The sequence below is a fragment of the Bombina bombina genome, chromosome 3 (assembly GCF_027579735.1).
Source record: "Bombina bombina isolate aBomBom1 chromosome 3, aBomBom1.pri, whole genome shotgun sequence".
Lineage (NCBI taxonomy): Eukaryota > Metazoa > Chordata > Amphibia > Anura > Bombinatoridae > Bombina > Bombina bombina.
Window position 1 is genome coordinate 24,929,810 of NC_069501.1, and position 14,181 is coordinate 24,943,990.

General features: G+C 42.1%; 1 protein-coding gene across 4 annotated transcripts in view; it reads right to left on the minus strand.

The window, feature by feature from the left end:
• TTF2 (transcription termination factor 2) overlaps window positions 1-14,181 on the minus strand; it is a 534,153-nt gene that overhangs the window by 356,832 nt on the left and 163,140 nt on the right. For all 4 annotated transcript variants that reach the window (XM_053705754.1, XM_053705753.1, XM_053705751.1 and 1 more), the window contains one exon: window positions 3,478-3,559. In XM_053705754.1, coding sequence (XP_053561729.1) covers window positions 3,478-3,559 — 82 coding nt within the window. The remainder of the gene's footprint in view (window positions 1-3,477; window positions 3,560-14,181) is intronic.

Below are 14,181 nucleotides of genomic sequence, written 5' to 3' on the forward strand. Positions count from 1 at the left end.
CCTCTAGTACTGCCAAAACATGCCTTAGTAGGACACGAAGACATGCCAGCCTATAACGGAAGGCAAAATGATCCCCTGCTGGATCGATTGACGAACCCGACCCCAAGGGTGGGGACCCTGAAGCCTCAGAGGCCATCGCTTCCCCAGAAGGCCGAACTGAATCAGGCGATCTCACGCCTGACAGGCCCTGGTTGACAGAACACGGACAGTACCTTAAAAATATTTCACTTGGGAGATATAAATGAGCCAGCGCCATAGATATGGCCATGCGGAACAGTGCTGTAACCTCTGGAGGAAACAAGCCGCCTTCCGGAGAAGGAGTAACAGCCATAGGGACACCTGCTTGCATAGCAAAAGAAGGTTCTGGGGCACGCGCCTCACAGGATATGGAATCCTCGGGGGAGGATGGCTCAACGCACTCTAAGTTCCCTGATTCGGGAGAAGAGAGTACTCTAGAACAGCAATCGGAACATAACTGATGGGCATGAATAACCCGGCCATTTCATATTCTTTGCAAGACGTATTCTCCGAATCAGAGATATCCATTTCTAAAAAATGAGAATCCTCCATAACTTTGGGATTGCAAATATGGACAAGCACTAAACGGCACCTTACACTCCCAATGGCTGGGGCACTCACCACCTCTTGTGAACCAGACAACTAACAAGCAGACTCTCTTTGTCGCCACTCGGTCAGAATACGGAAGAGGAATACAACGTAACCGCACCCGGTCACGAGGTGTACCGTGCAAGTCACAAAAAGGGCGCGCAAATCTAAGAGACCGCACCAAATTATGATAAGGCCGTTATGTTCTGAATAGCCATGAGCCTAAGTAGCACTACACATTAGCAGACAGAATCACATAACAAACATGATTAAAGCCCCCCCTGTTCAATAACCCCCCTCAGGAGATATTAACCCTTGATTCCTTAAGATAAAGGAGTCCCACTGGGACCCTGCTTCCTTCGTAAACATTACATTCACATATCGAAATAAAATTAAACAATCTTAGCGGAATCTGCGCCATGGAACAGGAAAACGGCCCTTCAAGTGGGACAGATAGTAGCCTCGGTTCTGACATGGACTTGAGTGAATAAAGGCAGGCAGCAAAACTCGTCAACTCTGATTGCTAAGGAGCTGTTAATATGAGTCGGGATGGTTTTGCAGAAAGACTCTCCCTGCATCTCCTTCATCCATGCTCTCACTGAGAGGCTGACAGGATTACTTAAAGGGACACTCAGGTTAAATAAAATTTTCATGATTCAGATACAGCATGTAATTTTTTAACAACTTTCCAATTTACTTCCTTTAAAAAAAATGTGCACAGTCTTTTATATTTACAATTTTTGAGTCACCAGATCCTACTGAGCATGTGCAAGAATTCACAGACTATACGTATATGCATTTGTGATTGGCTGATTGCTATCACATGGTTCAAGGGGAGTGGAAATATACATAACTTTGAAATTTGTTATAAAAAAAATTACTACTCATTTGAAGTTCAGACTAAGTGCTATTGCATTGTCTTGTTATCTTGTATTTGTTGATTATGCAAATCTAATGTGTTGACTGGTCCTTTAAAACTCCAGTCCCATTTCGAAGAGTACTACCCTCCATAAGAGACTATCTGAATATATTTCATGATTCAGATAGAGAATACAATTTTAAACAACTTTCCAATTAACTTCTATTATTTAATTTGCTTCCTTCTTGTTTGTTTAAATGTTTATCTAGGCAAGCTCAGTAGCAGCACAGAACCTAGGTTCTAACTGTTGATTGGTGGCTGCATATATATGTCGATTGTGATTGGCTCACACATGTGTTCAGTTAGAAACTATTAGTGCATTGCTGCTCCTTCAACAAATTATACCAAGAGAATGAAACAAATTAGATAATAGAAGTAAATTAGAAAGTTGTTTAAAATTATATTCTCTATCTGAATCATGAAAGAAAAAAAAAATGGGTTTCATGTCCCTTTAAGCCTTTGGCTGAGGTGTCTTTGCCTTCTACTGGTGGCCAGGTTCTGAATTCCCAAAAGTAATGAATGCAGCTGTGGACTCTTCCCGTTTAAGAAGAAAATGATGAGTACTTAATGTACTGTTTATCGAATAATCACGCAAAAAATAAATAAAGAGGAAAGAAGCCTTAAACTTTAAAGGAGTAATAAAAAATAAATATATAGATAATAATGTCCCTAGGCCACATAGTACCATAATTTACATACTTAATAGCCCAACAGGCTTATAGGAGTCCAGAATAATAATAAAGAAAAAAGGTACCCATAGGCACCCAACTACTGGAAGATAAAATGAAATCCAGGAGAAAGCCAAACCAGTGCTGAAACATATCAGCAGAGGAAGTGGAATAGGAGTATAAGGATATCACAACTCGAGGAGGCAAAGTACATGTCCCTGAAACACCTGTGGCAGACTTGTGACCTACTTCTATAAGGTGTAATTGTGCCACTACTCAATACATCCCTCTGTCAATCAGCAGCGCTATGAGGGGAAATTGGGCCTCAACTCTGTCTGAGAACCCCTCTCATAGAAAAACATCTAGAGTACCTTCATTCTTCACCTACCTCCAGCGGTGGCAAAAACAAAACTAGTTACCATAGAGGTGGGAGGGGTTTTATAGAGCTCTTGGAGTTTGGGAATTTTTTCCTCCTCCTAGTGGTCAGGAAGATTAATTCCCAGAAGTAATGGATAGTGGATTCTCATCATCTGTATGAAAGAAATATAAACATGATAAACAAATTCACATAACCGGTCATAGTGCGCCAGCATGGTCCGGTCACTATCTCACTCCTGATCCTTACCCAGAATCTACCTCATGGTCCTGTCATGCACTCTCCTAATCCTTACTCAGACCATTCCCCATGGTCCGGTCAATTTCACTCTCCTGATCCTTGCCCAGAATCCTACTCATGGTCATGTCACTCTCACTCTCCTAATCCTTACCCAGAGCCACGCCCCTCTCTCTCCTAATCCTTACTCAGAACCCCCCTATAGACCTGCCATTCTCCAGATCCTAACAGAATACTCTGATGGTCCTGTCATTCTCCTGATCCTTACCCAGCATCCTCCATGGTTATCTTACCCTCACTCTCCTAATCCTTACAAAGAATCCTCCCCATGGCCATGTCTCTCTACAGAGCCTTACCCAGAAACCCCCAATGGTCCTGTCACTCTCATTCTCCTGATCCTTACCCAGAATCCTCCCCATGGTCATGTCATTCACTCTCCTGATCCTTACCCAGAAACCTCCTCATGGTCCTGTCATGCACTCTCCCGATCCTTACCCAGAATCCCCCCATGGTCCTGTCATTCTACCGATACTTACCCATAATCTCTGACTGGTCCTGTTACTATCACTCTTCTAATCCTTACCCAGAATCCTCCCCATGATTTTGTTACTCTCCAAATCCTAACCCAGAACTTCCCCATGGTCTTGATACTCTCACTTTCTGATTCTTACCCAGAATTCCCCCCTGTGGTCTTTGTGTCTCTCGCCATTGCAGCCATGCCAAAGCCTGCTTCTGGTGCAGGAGCAAAGGGACCTAAAATAGCAAGTGAAACAACAGGTTAAAAGGGCAAACAAACTTGCATGATTCAAGTTGCATGAATCAAAGTGATTTTAAGATTACTTCTATTATAATATTTACTTTGCTCTCTTGGTATCCTCTGTTGAAAAGAATATGTACATAGCCTCAGCAGAAGCAATGCTCTACTGGAATCTCACTGGTGATTGGTGGCTACACACATTTATCTTCTGTAATTGGCTCTCCAGATGTGTTCTGCTAGATCCTTGTAGTGCATTGCTGCGCTGAGTTGGCTTTAACTATCTGTTTCATCCCTTTGAAGTTGTTAAGCAAACAGTTTTATGCAATCAATAGTACAATAATAAAATCCTCTAACATATTAAGTGCAAAAACAAAATGATTTACGTCCCTTTAACAATCTAAACAATTAGTTCATTCAGGGTAATCAGGGTGTGCAAGGTGATTATACCACACCAGTTTAGCTTGATTGCTCTCTTATCATGGTGAAGCAGCAACTCTTACCCGTAGTGTAAGACACGTGGCATGCGTGCGTCAGAGCATGCAAGTCGTATGGATACATATACAGAAGCATAGAATATAACCAGTGAAACGCAAGTTAATTTAGCCATAGAGCCCAAATGCATGGAAGAAACACATCAGATGAAACAAACAGCCCGGAAGGGTAAAGGCCACAGCCAAGGCACACAAAAGCATATAAAGGTACCAAATGACACTACCAATAGGTCAGTACAAAGGGGAGGTGACATTGTAACAGTTTGCAAAACCCTCATTTACAGGAGAGCTTCTGCTGAAGAGACAATATTAAAATGACTTGAAAATCCAACATTATCTTCCACAGGGACAGAAAATTATGTTGTGGGTTTAGATCTTTCCCTCGCCCAATTTAGTCAAAGTGATGCAAACTGTACAGTAGGTATCAACTGAAATTTGTTAAGGTGCATGCAACAGGGTGTAAATCATCATTTCACAATCTCCAATGTTATTTTTGGATTAAGGTACAAGCAACAAAACAAAATCTTGTAGATATTGATAACATAATGTTCACTAAAAAGAAAGCTAAGAAAAATGAGGAACGAAACGTTGTGGTCAGACATATGCAGCAGTCTGAACCTCCAGGATCCTTACTGGTAAATCCTTAGACAAAGACATATATAACAAGACTGGTTAAGTTGTCTGTCAATTCAGAAAATCTGCTTTGCCTAGACACCTGGAGTCTCAGCTCAGAATGAGGTGAAAGACCTTACTACAAACTCCTCTGGGAAGGCTGATATATGCTACATCTTTTCATCAACCAGACATTGGTGTGATAGCTGCACAGCTTCATGTAAAACCATTGAAAAGTAACATTCTAGCAGCATCAAACCACAAATTCCTATGTATTTGGGATTCCTAGTTGTCTGCATTGTACTAAAGCCAAATTTCCATGAAGAGGAAAAATCCTTGATGGATTTATAACAAAGATGATTCTCAGAAACACAAAACGTTCCAGTGCTTTTTAAATTCTTCATAAAAACAGAATTTATGTTTACCTGATAAATTTCTTTCTCCAACGGTGTGTCCGGTCCACGGCGTCATCCTTACTTGTGGGATATTCTCTTCCCCAACAGGAAATGGCAAAGAGCCCAGCAAAGCTGGTCACATGATCCCTCCTAGGCTCCGCCTACCCCAGTCATTCGACCGACGTTAAGGAGGAATATTTGCATAGGAGAAACCATATGGTACCGTGGTGACTGTAGTTAAAGAAAATAAAATATCAGACCTGATTAAAAAAACCAGGGCGGGCCGTGGACCGGACACACCGTTGGAGAAAGAAATTTATCAGGTAAACATAAATTCTGTTTTCTCCAACATAGGTGTGTCCGGTCCACGGCGTCATCCTTACTTGTGGGAACCAATACCAAAGCTTTAGGACACGGATGAAGGGAGGGAGCAAATCAGGTCACCTAAATGGAAGGCACCACGGCTTGCAAAACCTTTCTCCCAAAAATAGCCTCAGAAGAAGCAAAAGTATCAAACTTGTAAAATTTGGTAAAAGTGTGCAGTGAAGACCAAGTCGCTGCCCTACATATCTGATCAACAGAAGCCTCGTTCTTGAAGGCCCATGTGGAAGCCACAGCCCTAGTGGAATGAGCTGTGATTCTTTCGGGAGGCTGCCGTCCGGCAGTCTCGTAAGCCAATCTGATGATGCTTTTAATCCAAAAAGAGAGAGAGGTAGAAGTTGCTTTTTGACCTCTCCTTTTACCTGAATAAACAACAAACAAGGAAGATGTTTGTCTAAAATCCTTTGTAGCATCTAAATAGAATTTTAGAGCGCGAACAACATCCAAATTGTGCAACAAACGTTCCTTCTTTGAAACTGGTTTTGGACACAGAGAAGGTACGATAATCTCCTGGTTAATGTTTTTGTTAGAAACAACTTTTGGAAGAAAACCAGGTTTAGTACGTAAAACCACCTTATCTGCATGGAACACCAGATAAGGAGGAGAACACTGCAGAGCAGATAATTCTGAGACTCTTCTAGCAGAAGAAATCGCAACTAAAAACAAAACTTTCCAAGATAATAACTTAATATCAACGGAATGTAAGGGTTCAAACGGAACCCCCTGAAGAACTGAAAGAACTAAATTGAGACTCCAAGGAGGAGTCAAAGGTTTGTAAACAGGCTTGATTCTAACCAGAGCCTGAACAAAGGCTTGAACATCTGGCACAGCTGCCAGCTTTTTGTGAAGTAATACCGACAAGGCAGAAATCTGTCCCTTCAGGGAACTTGCAGATAATCCTTTTTCCAATCCTTCTTGAAGGAAGGATAGAATCCTAGGAATCTTAACCTTGTCCCAAGGGAATCCTTTAGATTCACACCAACAGATATATTTTTTCCAAATTTTGTGGTAAATCTTTCTAGTCACAGGCTTTCTGGCCTGAACAAGAGTATCGATAACAGAATCTGAGAATCCTCGCTTCGATAAAATCAAGCGTTCAATCTCCAAGCAGTCAGCTGGAGTGAAACCAGATTCGGATGTTCGAACGGACCCTGAACAAGAAGGTCTCGTCTCAAAGGTAGCTTCCAAGGTGGAGCCGATGACATATTCACCAGATCTGCATACCAAGTCCTGCGTGGCCACGCAGGAGCTATCAAGATCACCGACGCCCTCTCCTGCTTGATCCTGGCTATCCGCCTGGGGATGAGAGGAAATGGCGGGAACACATAAGCTAGTTTGAAGGTCCAAGGTGCTACTAGTGCATCCACTAGAGCCGCCTTGGGATCCCTGGATCTGGCCCCGTAGCAAGGAACTTTGAAGTTCTGACGAGAGGCCATCAGATCCATGTCTGGAATGCCCCACAGGTGAGTGACTTGGGCAAAGATTTCCGGATGGAGTTCCCACTCCCCCGGATGCAATGTCTGCCGACTCAGAAAATCCGCTTCCCAATTTTCCACTCCTGGGATGTGGATAGCAGACAGGTGGCAGGAGTGAGACTCCGCCCAAAGAATAATTTTGGTTACTTCTTCCATCGCTAGGGAACTCCTTGTTCCCCCCTGATGGTTGATGTACGCAACAGTCGTCATGTTGTCTGATTGAAACCGTATGAACCTGGTCCTCGCAAGCTGGGGCCAGGCCTGGAGAGCATTGAATATCGCTCTCAGTTCCAGAATATTTATCGGTAGAAGAGATTCTTCCCGAGACCAAAGACCCTGAGCTTTCAGGGATCCCCAGACCGCGCCCCAGCCTATCAGACTGGCGTCGGTCGTGACAATGACCCACTCTGGTCTGTGGAACATCATCCCTTGAGACAGATTGTCCAGGGACAGCCACCAACGGAGTGAGTCTCTGGTTCTCTGATTTACTTGTATCTTCGGAGACAAGTCTGTATAGTCCCCATTCCACTGACTGAGCATGCACAGTTGTAATGGTCTTAGATGAATGCGCGCAAAAGGAACTATGTCCATCGCCGCCACCATCAACCCGATCACTTCCATGCACTGAGCTATGGAAGGAAGAGGAACGGAATGAAGTATCCGACAAGAGTCCAGAAGCTTTGTTTTTCTGGCCTCTGATAGAAAGATCCTCATTTCTAAGGAGTCTATAATTGTTCCCAAGAAGGGAACCCTTGTTGACGGGGATAGAGAACTCTTTTCCACGTTCACTTTCCAGCCGTGAGATCTGAGAAAGGCCAGGACAATGTCCGTGTGAGCCTTTGCTTGAGGAAGGGACGACGCTTGCGAAAAAACATGAAGGAATTGTTCAAAATTCACCAAATTTTCACCACAGCGTCTTAAAGCCTTGAAAATATTGCACACCAATTTTGGAAGCTTTAACCCTTAAAATAACGGAACCGGAGCCGTTTTAAGCTTTAAACCCCTTTACAGTCCCTGGTATCTGCTTTGCTGAGACCCAACCAAACCCAAAGGGGAATACGATACCAAATGACGCCTTCAGAAGTCTTTTATAAGTATCAGAGCTCCTCTCACATGCGACTGCATGCCATGCCTCTCAAAAACAAGTGCGCAACACCGGCGCGAAAATGAGACTCTGCCTATGCTTTGGGAAAGCCCCTAAAGAATAAGGTGTCTAAAACAGTGCCTGCCGATATTATTATATCAAAATACCCAGATAAAATGATTCCTCAAGGCTAAATATGTGTTAATAATCAATCGATTTAGCCCAGAAAAAGTCTACAGTTTAAATAAGCCCTTGTGAAGCCCTTATTTACAATCGTAATAAACATGGCTTACCGGATCCCATAGGGAAAATGACAGCTTCCAGCATTACATCGTCTTGTTAGAATGTGTCATACCTCAAGCAGCAAGGGACTGCAAACTGTTCCCCCAACTGAAGTTAATTGCTCTCAACAGTCCTGTGTGGAACAGCCATGGATTTTAGTTACGGTTGCTAAAATCATTTTCCTCATACAAACAGAATTCTTCATCTCTTTTCTGTTTCTGAGTAAATAGTACGTACCAGCACTATTTGAAAATAACAAACTCTTGATTGAATAATGAAAAACTACAGTTAAACACTAAAAAACTCTAAGCCATCTCCGTGGAGATGTTGCCTGTACAACGGCAAAGAGAATGACTGGGGTAGGCGGAGCCTAGGAGGGATCATGTGACCAGCTTTGCTGGGCTCTTTGCCATTTCCTGTTGGGGAAGAGAATATCCCACAAGTAAGGATGACGCCGTGGACCGGACACACCTATGTTGGAGAAATCAATCCTTATTTCATATTTTTAAAAACAGGTATTTATAAACAGAAGGCATTAATCAAAGTAGCTAGACAATGATACCCCCTGGAGGGCAGCCCCTGACGCATTTCGGCTTGGTGCCATAATCATAGGATGTGCAAGATGCCTTCTATTTGTATATACTTGTTTTTTTTTGTTTTTTTTTTAAATGGGATTAAAGATTGATTTTATGAAGAATTTGTAAGCGCAAGAATTTTTTTTTTAAATTTATTTTAATATTTTTATTGAGGCATCAGTAACAATAAAAAGAAATATAGATGAGTACAAGCCTTTGTTTAAGCCACAGTGAAAGAGAGAGCAGACACAGTGCCCCATATCACATACATATAAATCATCAAATTCAGGGGGGCGGAGCTAGCCGTCAAGGGAGTAAGAAGTGTCTGGATGGAGCTCCTGATTCTATATGCTTTAAAACGGCTTTTGTTTATGCAATCCTCTGCAACATGTGCCGAGAACTAAGATTTATAAGAGATAATGCTACTTATTGCACTTGGAGATGACTAGAATCACAGAAATCTACAGAAGACTCAACCCCTTGATCTGCTCATAGACACGCGGCTTCATACACCATTGTCTGGGGAGCTATGGGACAGTATAAATTATATGCCGCAATAGTTTTATGAAGGAGCAGCTATATTTCCCTACACTATACCATTACTCAGTATAAATGCTCATATCGATCACCATCCAGTGAGTCTCCTATTCCATCACAGAGTGAATTCCTGATCAAAATGGCGGAGATTATTCTGCTTCTGCAACAGCTGGGAGACAAGCTTGACTCTCAATTTTTTTCCCTACGGGCAGAACTTACCTCTGACCAAAGCTTAGCGAGAGAGGACTCAGCATGAAGAGGTCGCAGTTTACAAGTATGGAGCAACAACAGGCTAACACCCACTCACAAGACTATGCTATAGGAAAGCCGCTGCGGGCGGCAGCCTCCTGGTGTGACATAATTCGACCGGAGAGAGGTGCGCAGCTCTCGCCTCTTCAACCTTATCCTGTGCCGAAACCTACCTCATTACTGGCGCAGAGGCTGTCGCTCTTACACCAGCCCGTTGGTTGCCGTGGGGCGATCGACTGCCGTGGCCAGGTCCTGGTGCCCTTTGATCTTCTGATCCTCTACGGAGGCCCTATGCCTGGATTCCTGAGTGAAAGCTCACCGCTTATGAGTCCCGCTCCGCTTCCCCCGTCACTCGCTCTGGACAAGAGCCATTTTGAATTGCAGTGTGATCTACAGGTCCCTCTATGCCGGTCATCAGATTTCAAGAACGGAGTGGGGTAAATTCTTTCCAGCTGTTATGATGTGCTGGAGTATAATCACCATCTAACTGTACCTAGCCATAATACTATTGACCTACAGCAGACTGCAGACGATTGTACCAGTAATGGACTAAATGATGGTTCTTCTGGGGACCTAAGAACATGGCCTGCAGACTATGTAAACGGAGCTCAATTAACTTTGCTTATCTATTACACTATTCCATAGCATGGTTAGCTCGCATCGTTTTCAGTCTATAAATTTACTATGTGGTCCTTGAGAGTGAATGTTAAACATTTCCCCAAATCTAGAAGTCCAGCGTCCCATAGACCACTATTTTATTTGGGGTTTTTTTTCATTACCCTCCTTACTAGTGAGACTGCCTCTTTCTTAGTTAAATTTCTGAAAATATGTTGGTTTACAGCAGATTATGTTTATGTTAAGTAGAGGACACATATTCAGACCGCTTCTCTCTCTTACAGTACAGAGCACTCACATACAGGCCAATCTTCCCAGAGGGGTTGTTGCTTTAGTGTGTGTGACTTCAACATACTGTATGAGAGGTTGTATATGTTTTACTATGTCTAACTCTATTTGTTATGTATATTTTCAAATGCTCCATGTACCTTTCTGCTCCTGCTGGTGAGAGCGTGGGTCAGATTATGACTTTTCTACACTTTCCCCCGGCTGAAGCTTACTATGTTAGTACCCCACTAATAATTGAGGTTTACTGTTCCCAAAATTGTCTCATAACTGCACAGTACTGCTATATCTATCGCTGTTATTGTATATTTGCTGTGGATGGTCCTCACTCTCCATACTATTTTGTACGGTACAGGCTGCATTCTTGTATTTTAGGCATGTAAGTTTTTAGTTTAGTAGTAACCAGTTTTTCAAATTACTATTGCATCTTTAACATTAGTTAGCTTAAACCTGTAATGACCTGGAGTCCAGACCTTCCAACTAGCATCTTCAGCATATTTTCTCAATGTCACTAAGCTCATTGTATGTTTCACCACTGTACTTATTATGTTTGTGTTCTTTTGTTATTTAATCTATCTGATACCACCAGACACCATATTTCCCTTAAGGTTTATGTACTGATAAGCGGGATGACCAGGCTTTCCCGTTTTTTGTTTTTTTTACTAGCTCCCCTCTACCTAGTTGCCTAGTTATCTGTCTATATAATACTTGTAGTAATATGTTATAGGCGAATGTGAATTGAAACCTCATCATTGTATACCATTCTTAGCATGCCCTTATGGAGTGGTACCTCAACACAGTCATCTCTTACCAGATGCTAAACCCTTTTTTTTTGGTGTATGTTAGACTCCAAGGGACGCAGTATTAGACTCTCATATATTATAAGAATAGCAGCTTTATTCTCCGTTCTCTCTAGCTTTTAATAAGGCTATGATGCATTTGTTATACGTATAGGTTTACAGCACTTGCCATGTCTCTTCATGTTATATGGTATTTATCTGAATTCTTCATTATTAATGCAAGGTGTTAAAATTATCCTTCCTGGCCGAAGTGTGGAAGTTATATTAGGGTAACTACTACCTATGGGTTCTATGTACCCTTTTAAGTACACGTTTGACTAATATTATCCAGCTCAAAAGTCTAGAAGCCCAAAAGCATTCAACAGCCTGGCACCCCAACTAGCTCCGCCCTCCTCCTCCCCCCTTTTCCCCCTCCTCAACTTATTTCGAGCGGCTCTCGCCCGCTGCACTCCCCTCCCCCTAATTACATGAAACCAACCACCCCTTGCTTTTATATTTCTTAAATACATATTTTATTATATACTTATACACTAAAAGGCGTGGTCACTTCTAATCTACATATTATACAAAATATAAAACTGAAGCCGTCATTTAGATAGTCCAAACTCTTTGCTAATACCTTTAATGCCCGGGATTCATATATCCCTTCTATTTAGCCCTACTGCCTAGTCAACCCCCTTGCTTCTTGATACCTCTGGCCAATTATAGCTTCTTTTTTTCTCCTGTTAAGTGTGGTCAGTCCACGGGTCATCATTACTTCTGGGATATTATCTCCTCCCCTACAGGAAGTGCAAGAGGATTCACCCAGCAGAGCTGCTATATAGCTCCTCCCCTCTACGTCACCTCCAGTCATTCTCTTGCACCCAACGAATAGATAGGATGTGTGAGAGGACTGTGGTGATTTAATTAGTTTATTACCTTCAATCAAAAGTTTGTTATTTTATAATAGCACCGGAGTGTGTTATTCATTCTCTGGTAGAATTTGAAGAAGAATCTACCTGAGTTTTTTTCTATGATTTTAGCCGGAGTAGTTAAGATCATATTGCTGTTTCTCGGCCATCTGAGGAGAGGTAAACTTCAGATCAGGGGACAGCGGGCAGATTAATCTGCAAAGAGGTATGTAGCAGTTTGTTATTTTCTGACATGGAATTGATGAGAAAATCCTGCCATACCGTTATAATGTAAACTCAGCCTTAAATGCAGTAGATGTAGCTGGTATCAGGCTGTCATGTATGTATATTTTACACTTCAGTATTCTGGGGGATGGTACTTCACTGGATTATACTGTATGCATAGACTTAACCTAATTTGCAGGGACTTGCAATAGGTTTTAAATAACAATTAATTTATTGAGGTTAAACGTTTTTTTGCTGGCATGTAAAAACGTTTATTTCTCTGAGGTACTGGGTGAAAAAATGTTTTGGGCACTATTTTCTCCACTTGGCAATAGTTTTGTTTAATTTAAAGCAGTTCACTGATCTCTCTCACTGTTATGTGTGAGGGGGAGGGGCCATTTTTGGCGCTTTTACTACGCATCAAAAAATCTCAGTCAGGGGTTCATTTTCTTCCTGCATGATCCGGTTCATCTTACAGAACTCAGGGATCTCCAAAGCCTTGTTTGAGGGAGGTAATCATCACAGCAGAGCTGTGAAGAGTGTAGTTTACTGTGATAAAAAACGTTTTTTTTTGTGTATTTTTTCTGCTGCCAGGGTTAGTTATCCTTGCTAATGGGAACAATCCTTTGCTAAAATTGTTTATTTCTTACAAAGATTTGTTGCTATAACTTAGTTATTTTCAACTGTCATAATTTTTTCTGTGCTTCTTATAAGCACAGTTCGTTTTCATATTATTGTAAATTACTTAAAAAGCATTTCCAAGTTGCTAGTTAATTGCTAGTGTGTTAAACATGTCTGATTCAGAGGAAGATACATGTGCTATATGTGCTAATGCCAAAGTGGAGCCCAATAGAAGTTTATGTACTAACTGTATTGATGCTACTTTAAATAAAAGTCAATCTGTACAAATTGAACATATTTCACCAGACAACGAGGGGAGAGTTATGCCGACTAACTCGCCTCACGTGTCAGTACCTACATCTCCCGCTCGGGAGGTGCGTGATATTGAAGCGCCGAGTACATCTGGGCGGCCATTTCAAATCACATTACAGGATATGGCTACTGTTATAACTGAAGTTTTGGCTAAATTACCAGAACTTAGAGGCAAGCGTGATCACTCTGGGGTGAGAACAGAGTGCGCTAATAATATTAGGGCCATGTCAGACACTGCGTCACAGGCGGCAGAACATGAGGACGGAGAACTTCATTCTGTGGGTGACGGTTCTGATCCAAATAGATTGGATTCAGATATTTCAAACTTTAAATTTAAGCTGGAAAACCTCAGTGTATTACTAGGGGAGGTGTTAGCGGCTCTGAATGATTGTAACACAGTTGCAATACCAGAGAAAATGTGTAGGTTGGATAAATATTTTGCGGTACCGGCGAGTACTGATGTTTTTCCTATACCTAAGAGACTTACTGAAATTGTTACTAAGGAGTGGGATAGGCCCGGTGTACCGTTCTCACCCCCTCCGATATTTAGGAAAATGTTTCCAATAGACGCCACCACACGGGACTTATGGCAAACGGTCCCTAAGGTGGAGGGAGCAGTTTCTACTTTAGCTAAGCGTACCACTATCCCGGTGGAGGATAGCTGTGCCTTTTCTGATCCAATGGATAAAAAATTAGAGGGTTACCTTAAGAAAATGTTTGTTCAACAAGGTTTTATATTGCAACCTCTTGCATGTATTGCGCCTGTCACGGCTGCAGCAGCATTTTGGT